Source organism: Talpa europaea, assembly GCF_964194135.1.
Source record: "Talpa europaea genome assembly, chromosome: 2".
Taxonomy (NCBI): Eukaryota; Metazoa; Chordata; class Mammalia; order Eulipotyphla; family Talpidae; genus Talpa; species Talpa europaea.
Window position 1 is genome coordinate 84,743,681 of NC_140068.1, and position 26,634 is coordinate 84,770,314.

General features: G+C 41.2%; 1 protein-coding gene across 1 annotated transcript in view; it reads left to right on the forward strand.

The window, feature by feature from the left end:
- The first annotated feature begins 14,754 nt into the window (after positions 1–14,754).
- Positions 14,755–26,634, forward strand: part of TNFRSF21 (TNF receptor superfamily member 21) — a 68,655-nt gene continuing 56,775 nt past the window's right edge. The window contains exon 1 of the mRNA XM_084228873.1: positions 14,755–14,856. Within this exon, the coding sequence (XP_084084999.1) occupies positions 14,770–14,856 (87 nt within the window). The 5' untranslated portion in view covers positions 14,755–14,769. The remainder of the gene's footprint in view (positions 14,857–26,634) is intronic.

A 26,634-nucleotide genomic window follows, 5' to 3' on the forward strand; every position in this document is an offset into this window, starting at 1 on the left:
AGCCCCCTTTGGGGTGTAACTTCTATTTTGTCCTTCACATTTTTTGTTGGAATACTGTGTAAAGAGAGTTTGGAGGAGAAATCAATCCTTTGACATCATTTACTATCTCTCATTCTCAGCTTAAACTGGACTCTCAACGAATTTCTGATTGCTCTTGGAATAACATCTTTACATAGTTGACAACTTCCACATGATTTGCCCTCAATCACTTTTTCGGCAATCTTGCAGTGTTCTCCATTCTTCCTTCAGTGGCTTCAACTCAGTGCCAAGCTCTCTACAAGGCTCTAATCTAGACTTTCTCTCTGTTTGGAAGATTCATCCCCACACTCTATAGAATGTAACCTTTTCTTCTTGTTTAGTACTCAGCTTTAAGTACCTCCTCAGAGAGTTCTTGTCTGACCATTTACTTAAAATGTTACTTTGCAGAACATACTAAAACTTGGATTTATTTTCCTTAACACTCTGTTTGCTTGTTTTGTTTTGTTTTTTTCCTCAGCTCCTCATCTATGATGGGAGAACAAGTTTTGGGGATACTATTTATTTTTTTCCTAAAGATTTATTTATTTATTTATACAAGCACTGGGTACAGTCAGAAGCACGGGAGGGTGAGAGAATTCACCAGAGCCAGAGCGGGGAACAGAACAGGCAGACTGACGAAGTACACTGCTGAGGGGAGCAGCGGGCGTGGCAGGAGAGGTCTGCGCGCCATGTGGGACCCTTGTCCAGCGGCCGGGGATCAAACCGGTGCTGCAGAGGCTGCGGGCAGCTTCGCAGCCAAGCGCTCAACCTCTGCACCACTGGGAAGGCCCTTGGGGATACTATTTAAAAGCTAGAATCTTCAGACTGCAAGACAGTGACTGGCATGTAGTAGATATTCCATAATTTGTTGACTTTCTGCTGAATTTCATCAGTTGTGGCAATGGTACAAAGTATAGTATATGATGAGATTTGGAATCTAAAGGCAGAATTTGAAGGGGTGGACTTGACCTACAGATCCAGGATTGAGTTGACCTGCCTTACTTGGAGGGGGTCAGTAAACAATGTCTCTCAAAAAATTGTCTATGTTCTTAGCCCTGGAAACTGAATATCTCAGAATGAAATACCAAGCAGTCAGCCAATCAATTGATGTCAAGTTTGAGGTAAACTGTGATATAAGTTCAAAGGCCAGGACTCCATTCATTAAGTGTCCAGATTGGCAGAAATATGGACTTCGGAGGTCACAGCATACACCGTAGCCCAAATAAAACAAAGACAAGACCAGATACTGAAGTCAAAGTTGGGTATAATCCTAAGTGAACCTCAAAATGTGCTCTCTGTGGGTTGAGTATTATTGTAGAAAATAGCCTAGTGTAATTAAAACAATGTGAACTGGGACATTAGAGTTTGGTTTGAATATAAAGAAGTCACTAACTAGATAGGTTGCCTTGGACAAGTCCTTATTCTACTTGAGATTTAATTTTCTCATCTAAAATGTCAGTGATGCCAAAACATTGATTCAAAAGAATACCTGTACCCCTATGTTTATGGCAGCACTATTAATAATCGGTAAAACCTGGAAACAACCCAAACGCCCCAAAACAGATAATTGGATCAAGAAGACATGGTATGTATACGTAATGGAATACTACTCAGCAATCAAAAAGGATAAATTCATGCCATTTCCAGCAACATGGATGGAACTAGAAGGAATTATGCTCAGTGAAATAAGTCAGAAGGAAAAATAAAAATACTGGATAGTTTCACTTATAGGAGGAATGTAGGGGAAACAAATAAGACATCAGGGAAAAAATAATAATAATATAAAACACAACACAACAAAACAAAAATAGACAATTATAAACCAGAGACATCCTGCAGGGGAGGAGGAGGGAGAGGGATGTGGGGGAGGAGAACAGGAGACTGTGGTGATGGTGCACGGGTACATTGGTGAAGGAAATTCTGTGGGGACAACACCTGAGGTGGGCGGGGGGCAGGAGGGAGCAAACATTGTTTAAAAATGAACAATGATGTGAAAAATATATAAATAAAAAGAAAATTTAAAATAAAAAAAATGTCAGTGATGATGATGATGATAAGGAGGAGGAGGAGTCAATGAAAATGGCTTCCTGGTTAAATGACACCCTGGAAGTAAACAGTTCTCAAATAGCCTTAAGGCTGAACTCTTTTGGGGTGGGGGGTTAAAACCACACAGATTTATTCTCTTATAATTCTGCAGGACTCTCACTGAGCTAAAGTTAGGGTGTCAGTAAGACTGCTTCCTGCTGGTGACTCTAAGGGGGAATCTATTTCCTTGCCTTTTCCAACATCTGGAACTTGCCTATATTCCTGGGCTTATGATATTTCTTCACCTTCAAAGTGCATCACTCCAATCTCTGCTTCTGTCAGCACAATACCTTCTTGTTCCTTTGACCTTTTTGATCCCTTATCTTTTAAGAACCCTTATGATTACATTTATAAGCCATCAGATAACCCAGGATAATCTCCCCATCTCAAGATCCGTACCTTAATTATATTTGCAAAGTCTCTTTAGCTCTAAGTTTACATTCACATGTTCTGGAAAGTAGTACATGAGTACTTTGTGGGGAGATTATTTAGCCTACCATAAGTATCCATCTCCCCACTTCCCTATTCCCCAATGTGGATTCTAGGACCTATCTCTGTGGATCCTCCATTGTGTGAATTTGCAACACTCTTGCTCACCCTTCCCTTGTAAGCCTCCATCTTGGACAATCCAACACTTCCCTGACTATGGCTCAATCTAAGTAGCTCAATGAGTCTGGAGAAAAATACAATTGTGCCAGCAGGTCCCAGCTAACATTTTTTTAATTGAAAAATGTCAAGTGAAGCCTCAGCGTTATGGCAGAGCTCTTGACAGAGACAAGGAAATAGACAAGGGAAAGGGAGAATGATTGATTTTGAGATAATAAAGTTAAAGAGAAAAGAGTAGGAGAGGTTAAACTAGGATAAGACAACCCCATCTAGATTTAAAAATAAATTGTAAGGAACATTTTCCCTGACTGTGAAAAGCTTTTATGGGAAGATTTCTTGGTAATGGAATTCTAAGACAGGGTGAAAGTTATGCAGTCAACTCAAAAAAGGGAATTTCCCAGGTCTGCAGAAAAGCTTGGAGAAGAAGTCATGTAAGTATAGGGCTTAAATGTTTATTGCAGAAGCAGAAAATGACAAGATTGGCAAATAGACATACCATATAATGAAAGGTAGAGGAAAATGCTGATATATATTAAACAGGCAAGAGGAAGGAGAATAACAGGGGTTATTATTTTAGAAGGAGGAGTTACATGACTATTATTAATGAATAGTTGAGAGAATTCCAAATTATGTGCAACCTGAGTGGGTGGATTCATGATTTCCCTATTAAAAAAACTGATAACTATATTTTATGATATATATGGGTATATTAAAAATCATAACTTTCAATTTGTGGCCTTTTTTTAAAACATGCTTTTCATCAATAAATTTCATTTTTATGAACAAATTTCTTAACATTTTCACAGCATATTCTTATTGATAGTTTATCTTTTCCATGATTTTTATAATTTTAAATATATTTAAGCGCTTTATCTTTTTTTGTCCTATTAATCCTCTCATGAAGAAACTGCAGTCACCAAAGATACAGATGAAGTTGCAGCATAATCTTTTCTCCTTTTAAGAAAACTTGTTGTCCAATACCCAGCTTACTGTTGTCAGTACCAACATTGGCCTATGCAGTACACCCCCAACTTTCTTCATTCTATTCTTGCATTCCTTTTGCTGTTTTCTTGAGTTTTTTCCCCTTTCCTACAGGCCATGTCTTGCAAGTCTTTTGTTTGGGTTCATTTTTCTTTGCATCATCCAAGGAATTATAAATCATACCAAAGCCAGTTGTCTCGCCACCTCCAAAACAGGTTCTGAATGCAAATACAAAGATGACATCAGGGGAGGTCTTGTACATTTTAGCTAATTTTTCCCAAATTTCTGTCTCCGCTGCTGCTGCCTTCCCAGGGTAAGGAAAGTCACCATTTGTTTCTGCTGAAACAGTCAGTTGCTCATAAATTTCCTGGTCTGGGTGGGTACTGTGTCATTCATGATGTTGATGGATCTTTAGACAGCCAAGGACGAAGATGTAATCCATGTAATCACTTTAACATTGTCACTTTTTAAGACTCCATTCAAAAGTTCTGTCCTGGGCCTCCCTGGTGGTGCTAGGGTTAAAGACAGCGCTATCAAGCCATTGCCAGCCTCTGCAACACGAGTTCAATCCCCAGCCAGCCAGGGAGCTACCTACATGGTGCAGCAGACCTCTCCTGTCTCTCCTGCTGCTCCCCTCAGCAGTGTATTTCAGTAGATTCACCTGTTCTGCTCCCCACTCTCTCTGTTGAATCCTCTCACGCCCCCCCCCCACCACACCTCTGGCTTACACCCCAGTTCCCATAGGCTTAAATAATTAAATCTTAAAAAAAAAAAAAAGTTCTGTTCTGACTGCGGTGCAGGATTATCAGTGACCTGTTGCTAAGCTTGATGTGGTAACCTGCATATGAAGCCGTGTCAACTTATACTTCTAAAACATACAAGGTTTAATCAATTCCAAAGAGCACCTGCACCCCTATGTTTATAGCAGCACTGTTTACAATAGCTAAGCTTTGGAAACAACCCAAATGCCCAAAAATAGATGACTGGATCAAGAAGATGTGGTACATATACACCATGGAATATTACTCAGCATTCAAAAAAGATAAACACATGCAATTTGCAGCAACATGGATGGTGCTGGAAGGGATCATGCTCAGCGAAATAAGCCAGAAAGAAAAAGAAAAGTACCGGATGGTCTCACTCATAGCAGGAATCTAGAAAACTTAAATAAGGGACCAGGAAAATGAATAACTATAAGAAAGTGAAAATCAAAATCAACAAAAAACTATGAACCAGAGACATTCTATGGAGGGTGGGGGGCGGGGAAGGGAGGGAATGGGGTCAAAATAAGGGGGTTGCAATTGTATGGGGAATATACAAATAAAATTTATTTAAAAAATAAAACATATACAAGGTTTAAAACCAATATTTCCTCAATTTGAAAGAAGAGTGAAAAACAAACAAACAAATGAACAAAAACAAACCAGAAAACCAAAGAAGAGTTAGAAGTCTTCTCTACAGAGGTGGCATAAGAGCTCAGTGCGTAGTAAAGGCCCTGGAGAGAGGGATTGGCAAACAGAGTGAAAAGTAACATTAAGTAGGAATCCGGTATGCAGGATTTGCTTCGTAATTTTAGGTACAGCAGAAGTGTGTCTCGGGGCAGAGCAAGCACATTAGGGGAGTGGTCGATGAAGCTGGAGGGGGTCTTGAGTGGGGGATCTTGGAGGACATTGTTCTCTTGCTGCCTTGGTTGGGGACAGATACCTCTCACTGGTATCAGAGAAGTCATGCGGACTCAGCAGAAGCTACTAAGATGTGGTTTCTGCTGAGAAGCCCCCTGAGTCCCAGGGAGGTGTACCTGACAGCTTCTTGCACTATCCCAAGGCTCCAGGAGTCTCTCCCTCAGGCAAGTCGTTTCTTCTTTTTTTTTTTTTAAAGATTTATTTATTTATGCATACAAGAACTGGGGTACAGGCCAGAGGTGTGGAAGTGAGAGGATTCACCAGAGACAGAGTGGGGAGCAGAACAGGCAGACTGACTGAAATACACTGCCCTCAGCAGGTAAGACAGGAGAGGTCTGCTGTGCCATGTGGGTAGCTCCCTGGCCAGGAATCAAACTCATGCTGCAATGACTGCTGATAGCTTCATAGGATGTGTCTTAACCCTTGCACCACCAGGGAGGCCCTCAAAAATACATATATATGAAGGGATTTTAATAAAAAAGTTGTATTTTTCTAAGAAAATGTTTCAATAGTTTCAAAAAGTGCCATACCAAGCCAAAAGCAATAAGGAGAGGGAGAAGAAAAAGAAAAGAAAAAGAAGGGAGAGAAAGGAAGGAAGAAAAACCTTTCCCCTCTTCTCCCCTCACTTCCTCTTCTCCCTTCCCCTCTCCTTTTCTCCCTTCCCTTTCTCTTTCAGAATATAATTTCCGGGAGGGCAAGTTTTCAAACATTTTGTATCAGCTCAAGTCAATGCTTTTCAAAAGAAGACTGGATCACTGCTAACTTATTTTTTAAGGATTTCTTTAATTCTAGATATCTTTTTTTTTACTGTAAACATTTTTATTTTTTTCCATTTTCTTTATTTTATATATTATTTACATCATTTTTCATTTTTGTACAATGTATGCATTTTCATCTTGATCAAAGTCCCTGTGAGATTCCCACCACCCATTCACCTGTGGTCCCTTGTGCTCTTTCTACCCCTGTTTTGCTCCTACTCCCTTCTCCCCCTCCCTGCAATATGTCTCTGGCTTATAGTTGCCTGTTTATTTTGATTTTTACTTTGTTATAATTAGTGTTTTTTCCCTGATCCCTTATTTGGATCTTCTACAATCCTGTTATAAGTGAGACCATCTGGTATTTTTCTTTTTCTTTCTGACTTATTTCACTGAGCATGATCCCTTCCAGGGCCATCCATGTTGCTGCAAATGAAATGAGTTTGTCTTTTTTGATTGCTGAGTAATAGTCCATTGTTTATATATACCGCATCTTCTTGATCCAGTCATCTATTTTTGTGCATTTGGGGATCACTGTTAACTTTGAATAAATATGCATCAGTCTTTGTATGAAAGCATGATTCCAGGTATGCCAGGAGAAACAATATGAGCACAAAGGCCTCTCCTTTCAGGTGACGAGCACTCTAGTGGTAACATCTATCATCTTAAAATAATGACCGTGGTGCAAAGCAGGCATTTATGCATAAAAAGGGTATTATTTAGAACCAAATAACCTATTTGTTCCATCCACATGTTGAGGTTTTATATCTAAGGTGGTTATGAAGGGTGGGGTTCACGCTATTGACCCATATGCTGGTCCCAGCCACTCTCCTCCCTGGCCTGGGCTATTTTAGTAACCTCCTAACTCCCCTACCTTCTATACTTGACACAGTGGCCAGACTGATTCTGATAAACAGACATTAGATCATGAAACTTTGCTCCATGGCTTCTGATTCACTGGGAAAAAGATCAACATCACAACCATGCGCAATGATGTTCCCCAGTTCTGGTCTGTCATATAAATCTGACCTCATTTCCTGCCACTCTCTAATGCTTATGTTTCTTGGGGTTCCTCCAAAACAAGGGGAGTACTCCTTCCCAGGACTTCTGCGTGGGCTCTTCTCCCAGACATCTGCATGGCTCCCTTAAAATTGCTTTCTCTCTCTCGACTTGTCAGTATTGTACTGCATAACATTATTAGCTTGCTAGGACATAACAAATTACCACAGATAGAGTGGCTTAGACAATAGAAATTTATTTCCTCAAAGTTCTGGAGGTTAAAAGTTGAAGACCAAGATGTCAGCAGAGTTGGTGTCTTCTGAGATCCTTCTCTTTGCCTTTCAGTGGCCTCTGTCCCCTGGATTCTTCCCTCTGTACCAGCTTCTATCCTTATTTCCTTTCATATAAGGATGCCAGTTATATTGGATTGGGGTTCACTCTAATGACCTCATTTTACCTCCTTAACTATCCTGTTTCCAAATACAGTCACATTCTGAGGTAATGGGGGTTAGAAATTCAATATATGGATTTTGAGGGGATACATTTAGCTCACACAGACAACTTCAGTATAATCAGCTGCCTCTTAGTTCCACAGGGGCAGAGTTATTGTTTGTTCAGTTTATTGCCCTCTACTCAGAACTCAGATTTAGCACATAATGGGTGCTATATCAATATTTGAAATAAATAGATAGCAAAGGTATAGAAAAGAGAGAAAAAATAATCTTTCAATACTTCGCGTATGCAATTTCGGGGGGCAAAGCACTTACTGAATTTAGAGGTGTTTTCAGTGAGGGTCAACTGCTTCTCCAAAATATTTTCTTCTTTCCCTTCCTACTTCCAACAATTTGAACACCTCATATCCAAAAAGGATGCCACGTGAGCCAATTAGAATCCTAAAACTTAAGTGGTAAGAAGGATAACAAACAATCTCTTAGTTCATATTTATTATTTTCTCTAACAAGAAGCATAAAATTCACAAGCAGATAAAGATAAATGCAGTGACTTGTTCAGATTCACACAGCTAACAAATGACAGAGTCAAGGCCAGAAATCAGATCTCCAGGCTATTACACTTTTCTTGACACTACAGTGCATCATGGATGATTAAGTGACTTTTAAAAATCCATCTTTAACTCCCTAATGTGTCTCTGAAGAAATTTTGAACTTTTCAATCCCATGTTTCTTCTCTAATTAGAGTAGTTTGTAAAAGGTCATGCTTTCCAAGAGATTGGAGAAGGGAACTTGACTTATTTACTAGAAGAAAAAGCACTGTGCTGGAAATTTTACATGTCTTATCTCAGACCTTATGCTATCACTATGAGGTAATTCTTAACTATTTTAAAATTGAAGAGACTCAAAAAGTTTAAAGAACTTGCTCATTTAACCTACCCAATTAATTAGTGGGCAATGAAAAGTTGATTCCATAACTGCTTCTCCAAACTCATTGTCTTTTGGTTAAACTGTTAAATGAGGTCTATTTTCTAACCATCTCTTCCATCAAATGAGAAACTGTTGAAGCAATTGAGTGGAAAAATGAAAATTTCAGATGTAAATCCTAAAGCATGTGAATGATGGACAATTCAAGCAAGCTCTACTTTTCACAGCATGGAAACTTTCAAGGGTCTCTACTTCAGAAAAGGGAAATAATGTAATAATTTAATTGCTTCACAGTTCTTTGAAGTGAGACAAGGTTGTCATAATTTCAAAGGATTGGCCATTTTATTTTTCAAATCATCCTTTTTTCACCCAACAAAGAAGGAAGTTTCTGGAACTATGTCTGCTTAGCAAGTCTATTCCCCTTTGATCTTCTCCAAGAGTGCCTTCTTTTTAGCATGTCACCATGGTGACTTGATCAAACTCATGCTCATGCACTTCATCTTGCAGTCTGTTGCTGAATGACTGATATTCCTTCATAGACCAAAGAACCACAAGTTCTTAAATGAATACTTTGAAGAAAACAGAACTGTGTACAAAATGTTCAATCCGAATCTGGGCCATTACACTTGAGTAATATACAAGATTAAACCTATATTTATATAACACTACTTGGGATATTTGTTTTTTTTTTTTTTAAGATTTTTTTTTTAATAGAGGCATGTTTTTATTTATTTATTTGTTTGTTTGTTTGTTTTGTTTATACATGCACTGGGTACAGTCAGAAGCGCGGGAGGGTGAAAGAATTCACCAGAGCCAGAGTAGGGAGCAGAGCAGGCAGAAGGACTGAAGTACACTGCTGAGGGGAGCAGTGGGCGGCAGGCCATGTGGGACCCTCCTCCGGTGGCCGGGGAGCAGCTGGGGATCGAACCGGCGCCACAGAGGCCGCGGGCAGCTGCGCAACCCAGCGCTCTACCGCTGCGCCACCTGGGAGGCCCTCTACTTGGGATATTTGAATGAAAGCTTAGAAAATGTACATCAGGTGTGTGAACTATTTGCAACATGTCAAACCTTCCAAGTTTGTTTCACTCAAGAAGTATTTATTGAGCCAGGCAATTGTCTTGAATCTTAGCTATGGAGCTGTGAAGATAATTAAGACATGGACTTTGGCTCCCAAGAGCTCAAGATCTTTGTTTACAATAAAGAAGTAAACAAACTATGTATAATGTCATACATGCTATAACAGAACCATACAGGGGGGAAAATAACAACCAGAGGGAGGAACAACTAAGTCTTTCCCAATGAGAGTAGAGAAGGCAAGGAGCTAATAATAATAAGAAGAAAGGCTTCTCAGATGAGGTACTACTGGAGGTTGGTCTTAAAGGGTGGGTTTATAGAAATTCAACAAGCAGAGGAGAAAACTGAAGGGAAAACAACACCAAACAAAGACTTGGAAGTATGAAAGGGATCAGGTAGTTGAGAAACACAATGATCTAATGTGATTAGTGTGTAGAACCTGGGATTTGTAGGAATTGGCAGTCAGAGGGCATGGAAAATTAACATGAAAAGTAAAGGCTCTGTGTATTTTGTTTGTATATGTTTACTCAACCATGTAACAGTGGGAGGCTTATATCATAAGTGGGGATCAGTAGAATAGTTTTAATATGACTTTGAACTTCAAATTAAGAATAATGAGGAATCTTGATTGGGTTTTTGGAGAGAGAAGCACATGATCAGATTTGTTTCTATTTTTTTTTAAGATTTATTTATTTATACAATCACTGGGCACAGTCAGAAGTGCCACAGGGTGAGAGAACTCACCAGAGCCAGAGCAGGGAACAGAACAGACAGACTGACAAAATACACTGCTGAGGGGAGCAGCGGGCGCAGCAGGAGAGGTCCACGTGCCAAGTGGGACCTTCGCTGGCGGGTCGGGGACCAAACTGGTGCTGCAGAGGCTGCCGGCAGCTTTGCAGACCAAAAGGTACAGACAAGATGAGAGGCAGGGATAACAATCATACAGTTTATGTAATTACTCAGACAAGCAGTTAGCTCAGAACAGCAGGGTGGGCTAAGGTGGAGTAAGGGGGAGAAAGGAGAAGTGATAGAATTAGATAAAAGTTGATTGAGATAGACAGCAGGTCTTGGTGACAGATTGAATGAGAAGAATGATGGATAACTAAGTCTTAGCCAGTGGGATTGGTGGGACTGCTTCCCAGAAGACACAGATAATAATTCTACTTGGTCAGAACTGTAGGCACATGATCATACCTGGACACACTGGAGGCTGGATATTGTAGTCTTTTATTCTGGACAGTACATAGCCAGCTGAAAATAAGCATATACCTATAGTGGGGGATCTCCACCATTCACACCTGCTGTACTATTTTAGTTTTCTTTTTATCTTTCTGCTCTCTAGAGACTGAGTTCTTTGGCGGTGCAATTAATTCTTATTATTGTTTCTGCACTACTCCACAGTGCCCGACACACCAGTTATTCAGCACATGTTGAAATGAAAAAAAAATCTTGCTGTTGCTTGGACAAATTTCATGCTCTTTTACCCTTTGATATTGGCTCAAACTAGAAAGAGAAAATAATGGAATGATAAAAGAAAAGATTGATTGCAAAGATAGGAGAAGGAAGAAGTAACAATGATTTTGTATGTAGGAAACTGTGAGAATTATATAACACTGGCAGAATCTGCAGAAATAGAAAATGTCCAATTAGTATGTGTGTGAGAGGATGGAGGCTCAAGAGTGATTTTATGACAAAGATATGGCAAAGCTAATCCTCATTCATTATTCAATTTCTATTGTTTCCCAGGAAATAAACATTTGTAAATAACCATAATGAAAATGTCACAATGAGTTAATCATTCATTGAAGAAATTTTTACAAAGTGAAATGAAAAGCATTTGTGTATTTTAATTCAAAATAATAAAGTTTTGCATTGCATGTAGATTCAAATTATTCACAATCTATGACTCATATAGAGGGACATTTAATTAGATATAGCAAACAGGATTGAGTGAGTTTTTCATTTCTCACACTGAATATTCAATTTCAACTTGATGTGAACAATGCCACACCAGGAAATGATGACATTTGAAAGTGGGGGAGCACAATTCAAACTTTTTTTAGGTTTCCTTTTCCTTTTCTTTTCTTTTTTTTTGCATAGAAGAACTGGGTTGTAGGCCAGAGATGGAGGGGAGCGGTGCTGGTGGTGGTGAGAGGATTCACCAGAGACAGAGTGGGAAGCAGAAGGCAGATCTACTGTAATACACTGCTGAGGGAAGCAGCTGGCAAGACAGAAGTCTGCTGGGCTATGTGGGTCAGCTCCCTGGCCAGGGATCGAACTCAGGCTGCAGTAGTGATGGGGTTAAGTTTTGTTTTTTTTCCTTTTACTGTAACCAAATAGTTCCCTTGGCTTGCTTCCTGGGCCTTCCTTGGCAATGGCATGCACCCTGAGGAATCCTGAAGGCAGTGCATATCAGCAACTTTTATGAGTTGTATCTTTTTTTTAATTAAAAAGTTATTTATTTTTTATTGAAATACCTTTCTCTTACATCCTTGTTTATTTTTTAACAGTATAGGACTTCTCTCCTCCTGTGTGGTCACCATAGTTCTTCCACCACTGAAGCACCCATATAGATTTTAGGAAGACATATAGTTAAGAAAGGACTCCTTAAACTTGCGTTGTAACCCAAACTTTTTTTTTAAAAAAGATTTATTTATTTATGCATACAGAACTGGGCACAGGTGCGGAAGGTGAGAGGATTCACCAGAGACAGAGTGGGGAGCAGAACAGGCAGATCTACTGAAATACATTGTTGAGGGGAGCAGTGGGTAAGACAGGAGATGTCAGCTGTGCCATGTGGGTTAGCTCCCTGGCTGGGGATCGAACTCATTCTGCACTGGCTGACAATAGCTTGATAGAGTTGTCTTTACCCCCTATGCCACCCCAGGGAGGTCCATGTAACCCAAACTCTTAAGTTTGCCCAAACTTCATGGAGCAAATATATCTGCCTTGAAAACTATAAGTGGATATAAGCAGGTAAAGTGAACTTAATAGCAAACACTTGCTTCGACGACCTCCTCTCCATTTTTTATATCAATGTAGTTTTTTTAAAAAAAATATTGACCAGTCATATGAAATTTTGAATAAATTATTGAAACTGTTGTTTGTAGGCACAGCATATATCCCCTGTTCTTTCAAACTCCTGGAGATAGCTAGAGAGACCAAGTCCTTACCCTTTCTCCCAAACTTCACATTTAAAAGCATTACTTTCTTAAACTTATTTGAATTTCACCAGAGGCTGTATATTATGCCTCTTTCCTTTCCCATATTTATGGACAATCTTTTTCTTTACTGACACATGTTTGGAAGAACTTCTTGCTAAGAGTGCACAGAACAAAGGCCAAAACACAACATATTAATTAATAAGAAAGGTTACCATCAGGAGTACAGGGCGTTGGATCTTGAAGCAGATAATTGAAAAAGCATGTTTCTCTTGAAGTAGAAGGGATGGAGGAAAGGCAGGAGAAGCCGAGCACCCTAGGCTCACAAATGAGTGGTGTGGATCTGATGAGCAAAGAGGTCATTTGAATGCCACTTGCCACATGTTGTCACTTCCTAGATAATGGACACTAGGTGCCAGAAATGTTGATCATGTTAAGAGTCTCTGCCTTCCCCTAGGTGAAACGAAGAAAAATTGATGCCAGGTCATCTCTCACATTCAGAAATGTGGGAGATGCCAGGCACCCAAGAGAACGCTTTGGTTGTTCTTCTGAAGCAGGATGCTACCTCCGTTTTTAACTACTCACAATCCACAAAGACATTTGGAACTAAAAAAAAAAAAAAATGAGCACTTCTGGGCCTCCCCTGGTGGCGCAGGTGGTTGAGCGCAGCGCTGTGAAGCTGTCCGCAGCCTCTGTGGTGCTGGTTTGATCCCAGCCTGCTGGTGAGGGTCCATATGGTGCCGCAGACCTCTCCTGTCTTGTCTGCTGCTCTCCTCAGCGGTATATTTCGTCAGTCTGCCTGTTCTGTTCCCCACTCTGTCTCTGGTGAATCCTCTCACCCTCCCGCGCATCTGGCCTGTACCCCGGTTCTTGTATAAATAAATAAAGCAATCAATCAATCTTTTTTAAAAAAGAGCACTTCTTTTGTGTAGAGAGATGTTTATCTTTGTTATAATCTGATTCAAATCATAAATCCTTTAATTAGGAAAATATAGCTGCTGACACATTTCAAGGCTTTGCAAGATCCCCCGGGGACCACCTACCCACCCAACTTCGCAGCCTCAGGTTTTGGAATGCTTAGCCTGGATACTTAAAACTGTTTTCAAACCTTGCTCCGCATTAAAATCACCTGGAGAACTTCTAAAAATCCTAACGCCAGGCCACCCCGTTCCAATTAAATAGGAATTTCTGGGAATTGCGGCAGGCATCAATACGTATGATCTAAATTCCGTTGGTGATTCTAATGCGCAACCAACCTTTACAGCAACGCACTAGTCTCTTTTGGGCGCGCAGTTGGTCGTTGACTTTTAAATCACTGTGTCATAAACAATAGAAAGGTGTCTGCCACAGAAGTTATTTACCTAGAATCATGTTAGAAAAAAAATTAATTTGGGGTGTGCATGACTTCGCAGTGCTTTCCAGGGGTTAGTAAGCAACTGCAATTTCTTCAACAAACGCCAAGGGGCGCCGCCTTCCTCTTCTCGCCACCTCCTAGGACTGCCTTCCCTTTTCTGAACGCACAAAGAGCCCGGCCTCCTCCCGGGTGACATCACAAAGGGCCGATCCCCCGCCCCTTCGGCGCCACCACGTGTGTCCCCGTACCCGGCGGCCACCAGACTCAGTCCCTAGCCGGCCGGTCTGGGCAGAGGAGGAGGGTTGTTGGCAGTGACTGGAGGCTTCGCTATGGGAAGTTGTTCTTTTGCTCTCCCGTGCGCAGCCCACCTCCCTGGTTCTCCGCTGCTGCTGTCGGAGGAGAGCACCGGGAGGCGCGGGTTGCAGCCTCGGCTGCCTCTCCCTGCCCCGGCGGCCGCGCGTCTGGGCAGGTGCTGAGCGCCCTCGCCACCTCCCTCCGCTGCCCGGCTGCCCGGCTGTCCGGCTGCCCGGCTGCCGCAGTGCACATGGGGTGTTGGAGGTAGATGGGCTCCCGGCCCGGGAGGCGGTGGTGGATGCGGCGCTGGGCAGAAGCAGCCGCCGATTCCAGCTGCCGGAGGTCCGCGCGCCCAGAGCGCCCCTGCAAGTCCTGGACTCAGCCATGGGGACCTCTGCTAGCAGTCGCACCGCTCTCGCCTTCTGCAGCCGCATCACTGGAGCCACGATGATCGCGGGCTCCCTTCTCCTGGTGAGCGCTCGGGGGACCTGGGGGCGGCGGCTACGCGGGAGCCAAAGGCGCTGCTCTCCCGGAGCCGGGCGGGTCCCCCGGGCCCGGGCTGCTTGGGGAGCGGGATCGGGCCACCTGGGATGGGAGACTTGCAAGACAAGGCAACACAAGCGAGGGCACCCACTGGTGTTTTGGGGGAGCCGCAGGCTTAGCTGGGACTTGGAAATGAAGGCGAATTGTTTTCTTTGCGGTCGGGCTGCGCTGGAGGAGGCGCTAGAGGTGGCCGCCGGGTTTCCTGCGCATTTCAGAGCTTTTTTCCCTACTCGGCCCCCTTCGTATCCCCACTACCTTCCCACACCTGCACAGCTGAGCGCCGCAGCCCCTCCGCGTGGTGTGGGGCTGGGGATGCAGTGTGGGCTGCCGTGGGCTGCCAGTGGCTGCCGCTTTGTTGCAGCCGCAGTGTCATGTCGGGATGCTACCGCAGTGGGAGAGCGGTACCGGTGCGCGCCGGACACTGGGGACCGCTGGGTGCATCGGCGTCCAGCGTTTTAGAGCAGTGTGCAAGCTGCCCCTCCCCCGTTCCTCGGCTGGGATGGGTCCTAATTTTTGCTCGCTAAATAAAGAACCCTTAGACCCACTCTCCGGCGTCTCCAAAGCTCCGGCTCCCCGCCAGCCAGCGCGCTGGCACTTAAGTTGGGGGAGGGGGGGAGAGAGCTACATAAAGGAAGATGAATTTTTTCCAGTCTCTCCTATCCCTCCTTTACCTGTGGCCAGGTTGGTAGCCCTACAGGGTGGGGCAGCTTCCTTTTTCAGCTCCCAAGCTGCATTCAGCTCTAGGGCGTGTCTTATATCTAGTGCTCCTCCATCACTTACTACCTGGTCAAAACCTGAAACCATCTTTGACCCCAAACTTATTTCCAACTCCCCCAGATAGGTCCCTTCCCCTTTTCCCCAAATGTTAGGGAGGAGGGAGGGGGAGTTAGATGGAAGAAAATTTGAGATCAAACCCTGGAGCCACCATAAGCTTGCCATGCCTTTTCCTCTCTGCGGGAGGATGGCGATTCTTAACTAAAAACCAAACAAAAACAAGAGTTTATTTTCATGACAGGGCTGTGGAAGGGAAAAACAGGCTTGCTGTCTCCTTCCCGAAAAGGGCTCAATGCCTGGCTAGCCAAGATCTGCTTTGATCCCAGGGCAGTGCAGTTGCTATGGCCTGGGAATTCATCCTACAGACACTCTGGTTCTCTGTGTCAGTGTGGGTTTTTAGGGGAAGAGAAGGACTAAAGAAAAGTTTGGTGCAGTTAGCATTTATAATGAGACAAGTCCCAATGTCCCTTCAAGAGACTTTTCTGCCCATTTATAGTAATGGCAAAGTCAAGATTTGTATACTTGAAGCAAATGTGGTAGATGGTGAGCAGTGTGTGTGTGTGGGGGGGTGTCTTCAAGGAGTGAACCTGGATTGATATCTTATGGGTACTTTGAGCCTAATGTCAATGGAGTTAGATTTAGCTTTGAATTTCCTCCTTCTCCGTTTTAGATCTACTACTCCACTCCACCTCCTGTCTACAGGACCCCTTCATAACAATTGATTATCATGGCCCTCGTAGAGTTGACACCCAACTTAAATCTTAAGCGCAATATTTCATTTAATTTACTTTTTACCTTGAGTTAGGGCTTTAAAGTAAGGTCTAAGAGTCTTTAACTGTTCCAGAGCCCAGCTCTTTCTTTTACATCATTAAATTCAGTTTACCTAAGAATTGTGCACTAGGTTTGCAACTGAAGATGTGATAATTGAAGTTTGGCCTTTTTTTTTTTTAAGTGAATTTTATAGTAGAGCTTAGATGCAATCTTAAGGTGTTAACCACAACAGGCATCCTTATTCTCCTGCTAGGTATAATGGAAAGGCTCCACATAAATTTATGGAATCGCCTGTTTGACCTTTTGACCCCTTTGTCCAAAAGAATGACTGAGATGGTTTGCCAGTGGTCAGCAGGGCTATGCTATAAACTCCAAACAGGGTGAGGAAGCAATGTCTTTTATTTTCCTTATCCCTGCTATATAAGCTCCAGTCCTCAGGTCTGGAATTGTTTAATTATTAAATGATCTCATCACATTGTTCTAAAGATTATTTATCTCATTGAGATTCTTGGTCATGTGAAAATGACACATACCAGGTATTGGAGTCCAGGTAAACATGATAGAGTGCAAAGAACATTGCTGGGGGATGTGGGGAGGTTAGTGACCTGCCCATATATTTCAGTTTAATTGAAAAATAATGACCCCAAATAAAGTGGCCTGTTTAGCATGGCCTTCAAATATCTTCCTTTTGTATGGAAATGTTTGTTATTGTCATCATTTTTGATACTTTCCTTGTCACGATAAGTTAACTGTATGAAAGAAATTACCACAAGAACACTAATATATACATATGTTTACTATGATCATATGTATATATGAATTATTATCTACAAGGTGCTTTATATTCAGCACCTCATTTACTTCTAGCATCTCTGCGAAGCCGGTTGTAATCTCTCCATTTTACAGATGAGAAAAATGGAGGCTACAATAACTTCATTGGTTTGTTGTGCATCATACAGCCCAGAGTTGTGTGACTAGAACCCAGGACTTGAACTTGCCCCCAAGTCCATTCAGTAATTCAGCCTTCACAGGTGCTGGGGCTGAAACCCTGGCTTGCCTGACGCCTCAGCTCATGCTTTCTCTCACTTCTGTGCCACACTGCTTGTTTCACAACTCCAAATTGCTGGATGATGAAATGTAACAGCAGAGAAGGCCCACTGGGGGGAAGTTAAGGCTGGTGGTTTGGTTTGTTGCAGAACATTAATGAGAACTACATTAGTGCTTTTGGGGAAAAAGTGTCCTTGCTGCTTACACTTCCATCTCTGATGAGTTCAAACGTCTGCATGATATTAAAAAGTAAACCACAAACTGAAAGAGAAAATATTACGTGTTTCAGGCCAAAAGTTGGGAGGTAAGATAAACAAGACTTATTATGATTGTGCCACTGTTAAAGAAAGCCCTAGAAGGACTTGGCCAGTATGACATAACACACTCAGAGTTGTCTCCTGTCCTCAGAGAGCTTGCTTTGCGTGAAGAGAGAGCACGTTGGCAGTAGGCAGTCAGAAGAGAAGGGATCCATCATTGATAAGGAAATAAAGTATGAATTTGTGGAAACCACTATTTTGTGAATTCCAGAGACATGGATATTTGCTGTATGAGCTTATTCAGCTGGGTGCTTTTCTAGAAAGTACCAAGTATTAGTTGTGTTTGTCACTGTGGTTGAGATAGGATGGCCTGCTTAGTGCCACCTCCTGACCTTCCCTTATCGAAATTAATTATCTAATGTCTTGACACTGTCCTTTGAAGTCCTGAATGGACTTGGTGGCAAGTTCAAGTAGAAATGTGAATTAGAGCTGATATTATATCCCAAAGATCTTGTCCTTTCTGTATACCTTAACTTCACAGTCCTAGAGTGGGAAAGCTAGAAGGAAAAGCTGGAGGGGAAAAAAAAAAACCACAACAGCCCAGATTGGGAAAATGCCTTCTTTTCTTTTCTTTTTTTTTGTTTTTGTTTTTTGATTTGGCAAAGGTATCTTTATTTATTTATTTTTTAATGTTAAATGTATTTTATTTTATATAATTCTTATATCATTTTTCATTTTTGCACAATGTATGCATTTTCATTTTGGATATATTATCCATACAATTGTACCCCCCCCCTTATTTTGACCCTAATGCCGCCTATCTTCTCCCCTCCCCCACCCCGTAGTGTGTCTCTGGTTTATAGTTGCTTGTTTTTTATTTTTTCTTTATTACAATTAGTCTTTTTCCTGGTCCCTTATTTGGGTTTTCTAAATTCCTGCTATGAGTGAGACCATCGGATATTTTTTCTTTTTCTTTCTGGCTTATTTTACTGAGCATGATCCCTTCCAGCTACATCCATGTTGCTGCAAATTGCATGAGTTTATCTTTTTTGATTGCTGAGTAATATTCCTTTGTGTATATATACTACACCTTCTTGATCCAGTCATCTATTTTTGGGCATTTGGGTTGTTTCCATAGTTTAGCTATTGTAAATAGTGCTGCTATAAACATAGGGGTGCAGGTGCCCTTGTGAATTAATGTTTCTGTGTCATTTGGGTAAATACCTAGGAGTGGAATTGCTGGCTCGTATGGAAGCTCTATCTTCAGTAAGTTGAGGAATCTCCATCCAGCTGGGAAAGTGCCTTATTTTCCAGGCTCAAACCTACATTGGGCACCTGCTGTGTGAGAGAAGCTGTCCTAGGCAGCTGTCAGGGATGAATTGAGATTTGGTTCTTGCCTGATAGGCACAGTTTATATGCGGTGTAAAAGGTACATGCCCATCCGTAATGTTGCCTGGGTTTCACCACTCAAATGGAGTGGTATAATACACAAAACATGAATGATGTTAAAATCGTTAAAACTCTTCAAGTGACGTTGTTAGTCTGAGTGTCAGAGAAAAGAAACCCTTCTTGATATAATAAGAATAGGGAACACAGGTGTACTGGAACACAGCATTTTTTAAAAATATTTTATTTTATATAATACTTACATCATTTTTGATCTTTGTACAATGTATGCATTTTCATTTTGGTTATATTCCCCATACAATTGCACCCCCCCCCCTTATTTTGACTCTAGTTCTTCCTCTCCCCGTCCCTCCTACCCTTCCCCCCCAGTGTGTCTGGTTTATACTTGCTTGTTGATTTTGATTATTACTTTTCATTGTTTAGTCTTTTTCCTGGTCTCTTATTTAGGTTTTCTAAATTCCTATGAGTGAGACCATCCGGTATTTTTCTTTTTCTTTCTGACTTATTTTGCTGAGCATGATCCCTTCTAGCTCCATCCATGTTGTTGCAAACTGCATGGAACACAGCATATTTAACCTACACCCTGAAACTCCCATCCTTGTCAAAATGTACAGAATGGGATCGAGTTTTCTCATCTCACCTGTTTCTGCAGGCAAAGAGCTGGATCTACCTCTGGTTCAATCTCAAACAAATTTCCAGTGTAAATAAAATGCATAATCAAGCCCAATCAGCAAGAAATAAATTCCTTGTACTGGAAAGTATATTACCTTATATGGAGAAAAAACAAACAACTCCCCCCCCCCCCCCGAAAACCCTGTGATTAAATAGGAATAGATACCAGCTGGGTCAATTGTATATTTTACCATGGCTAAATTTGGACAGTCTGTCAAACTGAACAGGGTCAGCTCAATGAATCCATAACTTCTAGGATAGTTTGTAGACAGCTTCTTTTTTCTGAGTATGATTGGATAGGGACAAGTAGGCATGAGTGACTAGGCTGGCTCTAGCAGGTGTTCTGTGTACTTTCTGCATTGTACATCAGAATGTGAGACATCACACTTTAAGTTTACACTTGGCTCCACTCATGAACATGAGAGGTAAAACCTCTTTGGAGACTCCTTAGTCAAGATGCAAATTGGTTTTGTATTCAGCTGGCTCTTTACAAAACATGTAAACTATAATTGGCTTAAGAAAACTTGATTAAATTTTGTTGTTGTTGACGGGAAATGGTCAGATGCATCATTCAGGGGCCAGTTTGAATTGAGTGACTTTTCATTGCGTAAACTGCCAGGCTATTTTCCAGTAAGCAGTAATACTCTATTGGCCCTCTTCTCCTAAGCAGGGCTTGCAAATTCCCATGATGCCAGGTCACCGGCAACTTCCTGGCAAACTCAGGTGCTTTTCTTCTGCCTCAGGAAGAACCCAGGGTATCTCATAGCCTCTGGGCATGTTCCCGATGACCATTTGGAACAGACTCAGTCTGTACCATCAGGCACATATAGGTCTGTTTGACAGAAGGAAAACTGAAGCCATAGTAGGAGTCAACCTGGTCCTCAGAATTGAATCCCCACTTAGCAAGATGCTGAGCTTTGTTGTTGCTGGAGAAGTAGCTGCTGAGCAAGATCATAAATAAATACTAGGCAGAAGGGCAAGATCATAAATAAATACTAGCTTTAAAAAAATACTAAATATTGTTAAATACTAAGAAATAAACAGGAATCCTAAATTGGCTTATAAGCTGGCTTTACTTCCACTTCCCATTTCCAGACTGAGGCCAAGCCCAGAGGATCTTGTGCTGTGTTTTTAACCCCAAGGAACCTGGCAGATGTTATTGAAAATGCACTAGATGTGGGGCTGTTGAGAGCTTGGGTTCACTGATATTTATTGATTTAAAGCAGTAGTGACCTCAGTCTTCGTGAAGGGTACTAAAGGTTACCAGAGTGGCTCATTTTCCTGGATTCTGGCTATCTGGATTATTTATTTATTTTTTTGCATATCAACATCCTGACCTTGGAGACAAAAAGATATTTGTGGTGGTGTGAAAACTGCTCAGTCCCTCAGATGGGACTGGACAGGGTGTAAGTGGGTACCCTGTAGCCTCATCTTCTCTTTTAGAATAGTTAAAAATTATGTCTAATCCTTTGTTGTCAATTACAAAGCAAGACAAAAAACAAGGAGGGGGAAGCTTGGTAAGCTAAGTCACAGCAAGACTCATTATCTGATCTTTATACAATTTTCCATTTGCTCTTCTGCCACCAGAACTGCTTAGTGGTTCAGTTGCTTGGAGCGTTTGCAAATCTGTTTTGGGAGAAGGAATATGAGGTTAATGGATTTGGGAGACAGGAGGAGGAGTGAGTCCATGAATCTGGGAATCAGATAAGAGTAGATTCTAGAGGGCATTAGCACTGAGCGTCCCCAGTGGAAGAATATTAATTAATATTAATCATGGTTATTGATATAAGCTTTAATTTATTAAGTACTTACAATGACATTGCATTGAATACCTTCTACAAATGATCTTAGGAAATCTTACAAGTCCATGAGATAGTAGTGTTAGCCCATTTTACAGCTAAAAGAATGTGGCTTAAGACAGGTTGTGGTCAAACATTAGGACACTGCTAGAGAGAGGATTCAAGTCTACATCATGTGTCTCTGTAAAAATTGTTCTTTCTGCCACGTTGTAGGTAGGGGATTAGAAACCTTAATTTACCCAATTTTGTTGCCTATTAAAGGAATGATTCTCTTTCTGTTGGTGAGCAGTTCTGCTCCCTGAGACACTTGAAAAATTAGTCAAAATGGCCAATTATTAAGGGAGAGCAACGTGTGTGTGTGTGTGTGTGTGTGTGTGTGTGTGTATTGAGAGGGGAGGGTGTGGAGTCTCTGGCTAACAATTTTCTTGTGGTGTGACTCTGACAGGCAGTGGTGCCATGGTTAAGATGGAAAGATACTCTTGCAAATTGAAATGTTATAAATAGGGAATGGATGCTTTGCTTTCCTGCTACTTGGGTCATTTTGAAAAATATTTGCTTAATGAGTAACAGTGTGACATGGGTTCTGCTTAGCAATGTAGTTTCAACTCATTTATCCTGAGAGCTTAAGGACCTTCTGGCTTTTCTTTTCCATCACCTGATTATTCGTGGAAGACAGAGCTTGGTCCTGAATCACCTGTTATTAGTATCTCCTTTGCTAACTTTTCATTGCAGGTCTCTTAGAAACTGGTTTAACTTCATGATTTGCGTGGTCCGGAGGAGATGTGTTTATGTATGGTTTATCACATGCACTTGTAGAACTCTTCTCCGAAGCTTTTAAACATATCTCTTCATAGGTTGTAGACGCTGAATAGACTCAAGAGAGACAAAGGTGAGAAGAAACCCACTGACCTGGTTCTGGAAAAGAAATTGGAATTCTTGTTTCCAAAAGAAGCTTTGAGATAAAACCATTATGTTATTTCATCCTAGGCATGGCCAAATCATCTTAACCATGATTAGGACAGACAGGATGGTCGGGAAAGGGGTGTGTGTGTGTGGTGGGGTGGGGTGGGGGATGAGCTAGGGGTGTGAGGGGGATGGTGTAATTCAAAAGCAAATGGTGACAAGTTCCCAGAATAATTAAGTAGTTATTATTCACTCCCTGCTCTTCCTTCTAGAAATTCATGGTTGTTTTCTCCTCTTGGAATTCAATTGTATGTGACTGCTCCAGAGAGAATTTACCAGATGAGAAAAGATTTGGGTGTGCTTCCCTCATCTCTGGAAATGCTCAGGGCCTTTGTTGTTATTCCATTTCACCTTCTCAAAGACGACCGACGATGATGTGCTATTCATCTTTGTGTTTCTGGCTCAGAGCTCTGACACATAGTAGTTAAGCAATAACTAATGATTGCTGAATGACTTCCAGAGGATCTTGTTCTAAACTAACAGTTCATTCATTCTAGACAAGTTAGAGGATGGTTGGAGCTTGAGCTACATCTCCATTCTCTAGTTGACAGCTCCAGTATTTGAGTTATTAACAAGGAACATTTTAAGCTTAAACAAATTGGCAGAAGAGAAGAACGTATTGGATATGAAATTCTCTTTATGTTTTCTCAATGTATTCCTATTCTTTGATAGTATACATTTTGTATAGTGTGTATAATACCCATGTGTACATACTTATATTCTGCTTTTCATTATGTAGCTGGTTTTTTTTTCATTATTTTTGTGATATATTTGTATTTGTCATCTATCTAGTAAATATTTATGGCACATCTTTTAAATGTCAGGTTTTGCTAGCCTCTGGGTATATTTATAGTAAGAGGCTACTCTTGGAGTTCTTGGTTGATCAGGAAAGACAGAAGGAAGATATTTTAAGAAGAACTATTGATTCAAAGAACAGAAGGAAAAGCATGCCAGCAGGAAGGAACAGCATGTGGGGTGGTCTAGAGGTAGGGAAGAACCTACATTTTCAAAGAATAGAAAAAAAACACCAACCATTGTGGTTGGTGTTCAGCAGATAGGGACAAGGAGAGCATGGATTAAGGTTGAAGAGGTAGGCAGGGGCCAGATCAGACAAGACCTTTTAAACTGTGAATGCATCACTTGATGTACCTTAGCACATATTATGGCTTGAATTATGTTTTTTTAAAGATCACTTTGGCAACTCTGGAGAATGGGTTAGAGAGGAAAAGAACAGAAGCAGAGGCCATTTGGGATCTTTGCTGTAGTTCACAGAAGAGGTGATGGTTTTGTTGTGGGGACATACAGATGGATACTAAAAAGATGTGAGAGATTTTGGAGAGCGTTTACTGCTGGTGAGATACGCAGGCAAAATTGAACGAAAACACATCAAGATTGCCTCACTGATTCCTGAGTCAAGTCTTTGAGCATCTGATTATTTTGAAGAAGGCCCAGAAGAGGGTTTGGGTGGGCTTGGGGAACCCAGAGTTTGGATGTGTATTAGTAAGTTTGATGTTATTGGTGATTCTCGTCAGGTCAAGCCTTGGCGTCTGCCATTTTCTAGTAACGCTGCTCCGTGTGCAGTGTGTGGGCCGTCCTGCACACCCCTGTTGTTGGATGCTTGGCTTGTTGTCATGTTCTCCACCATAAACAGCACCAGTGCAGTTGTCTCTATACAAACCAATGGCTCGTTGTCCTATTCAGTTGTTTTACTGAGGTGAATTCCCCAACGTGGAATTGCTGGGTCAGTGGAAACGAATGAATGGTTTTATGGCTCTTGATGTGTATTGCCAGACTGGCTTTCTAAAAACTGAATTCATTTAGAGTTCCACCAGCCACCTATAAATGTGCCTTCTCTCCCATAAGCCTGCCAGCGATGGAGCTTATAATTTCAATTTATTTATACTGCCTTTTTAGGGGGTTTGCTTTTCATGTTAGGTGAGGTAACATTGGTTTGCAATACTGTATATGATTTAGGGAAATAGATTCATACTTTCTTACATGTATGTCACCACCCCACACTCACCAAACACCAAAGCACCCCTAGTTCTTCACTCCAGGCCACTGTCTCCCCACCCTCTTTAGTCTGACCTTTACCCTGCTTCCCTTCTGGTAGCTTCAATTCTGCAGTCATATTGCTAGGGTTTGTTTTGGTTTAGTCTTGTCAGTTCCTTTGCTTTGTTTCTCCATATTCCACATATGAGTGAAATCATTCGGTATTTGTCTTTCTCCTTCTGGCTTATTTCACTTAGCATAATCCCCTCCAGTTCTATTTATGCTGCCTTGATATAGAAATGTAAGGATCATTCATTGGGTAAATTTGCATTTCAGTAGTTGCTAGGAATGTCATAAATTTATCCATGTGATGATTACCTTTATAATTATTCATGTCTTCGGTCTTAGCTATTGAGTGTAATTTGTTTACCTCATTGTATGAATTCCTTGCATTTTTGGTTATTGTAATAGCTTCCTATGTATGATATTTATTTTCACATTCTACTTTCAATGTTATTATATTTAATTAAAAATGTAGGTTAATATTCTTAAACCCATTTCTTTTTTGTGCCTGAGAATATCTTCTTTTTTGTTGGCTTTTTTTCAATAGTCAGAAATTGATCTCATACAGTTGGGCTAACTAAACTATTCCGATTTCCTTGAATTTTATATTTGATCTTTTAAATGTTGAATTTGTTGACTTTTCTGGATTTTAGCATCTTATTTGGTGAGAACTACATCATCGTATTTGTTCTGCGGGATGCTTATACACCAGGCATGAGAAAGAGGTTGTACAGTCAGTGAGTATATTTGGAAAGATCTGGAGTCGACTGTGTCCCGTTTTCTATAACCTTCCTGAAGGGCCTCCTGGAGCCATCAACAGGATGATCTTAAATTAACTGCTTCTCCAAGAGAGGGCTATAATCAGGAGCATTTCCTAACTTTCAGACACAGGGATTTGTAAACCTTATCTGCAAAGAGCTCAATAGTGTTTCTGGCTTTATAAGCCAAACTGGAAACTGTTCACTTCTCCCATTTTACTTTGAAAGAACCCTAGGCAAAGCCTAAAAGAAAATGTGTGACTGTTGCAATAAAACTTGATTTGTGGATGTTGAAATTTGAATTTCATATAATTTCATTTGTTGTAAAATATCTCCCTCCAACTATGTAAATTGTAAAAACCATTCTTAGCTTGTGGGCTATTAAAAAAAAAAAAAACAAAAAACAGGCAGCTGGCCAGCTTATTTACCCATATTTTAGACTCTAGAATCACTGTGGTAACATCTTTTTGCTGACTTTTTTTCAATAGTCAGAAATTGATCTCTTACAGTTGGGCTAAATAAACTATTCTGATTTCTTTGAATTTTATATTTGATCTTTTAGATGTTGAATTTAAAAGATCCCATAAAAGTCCCATAACATCTTGTGGAAATACATCAGGGAAAGTCACTCTGGAAAATGCTTCCTTAAATTCTGCCCCCCCCACCCCCATTGGTTTAAAGTGTACTTTTTTTGTTGTTGTTAAAGATTTATTTATTTATTTATACAAGCAGTGAGTACAGTCAAGAAGCGCGGGAGGGTGAGAGAATTCACCAGAGCCAGAGTGGGGAACAGAACAGGCAGACTGACGAAGTATACTGGTGAGGGGAGCAGCTGGCGAGAGAGGAGAGGTCTGCGTGCCATGTGGGACCGTCGCTGGTGGCCGGGGATGGAACTGGTGCTGCAGAGGCTGCGGGCAGCTTCGCAGCCCAGCGCTCAACCACTGCGCCACCAGGGGAGGCCCTAAAGTGTACTTATTAATAGTAAATTCTTTCTCTCGTCTCTTATGTTTTCTCATTTGCCATGGACCTTGCTTATACTTTAAATCTGTTTTAAAATACGTTGGCCGTTGTCTTTGTTGGCCGTTGTCTTTGCTGTCTGTATCTTTTGTGTGGTAGTGTGTACTAAGATTAAGTGGGTATGCTTTATTTTAACATTACATCTTCTTAGAATCCAGTCTTTGAGAGACTTACCAGGAATTGGAT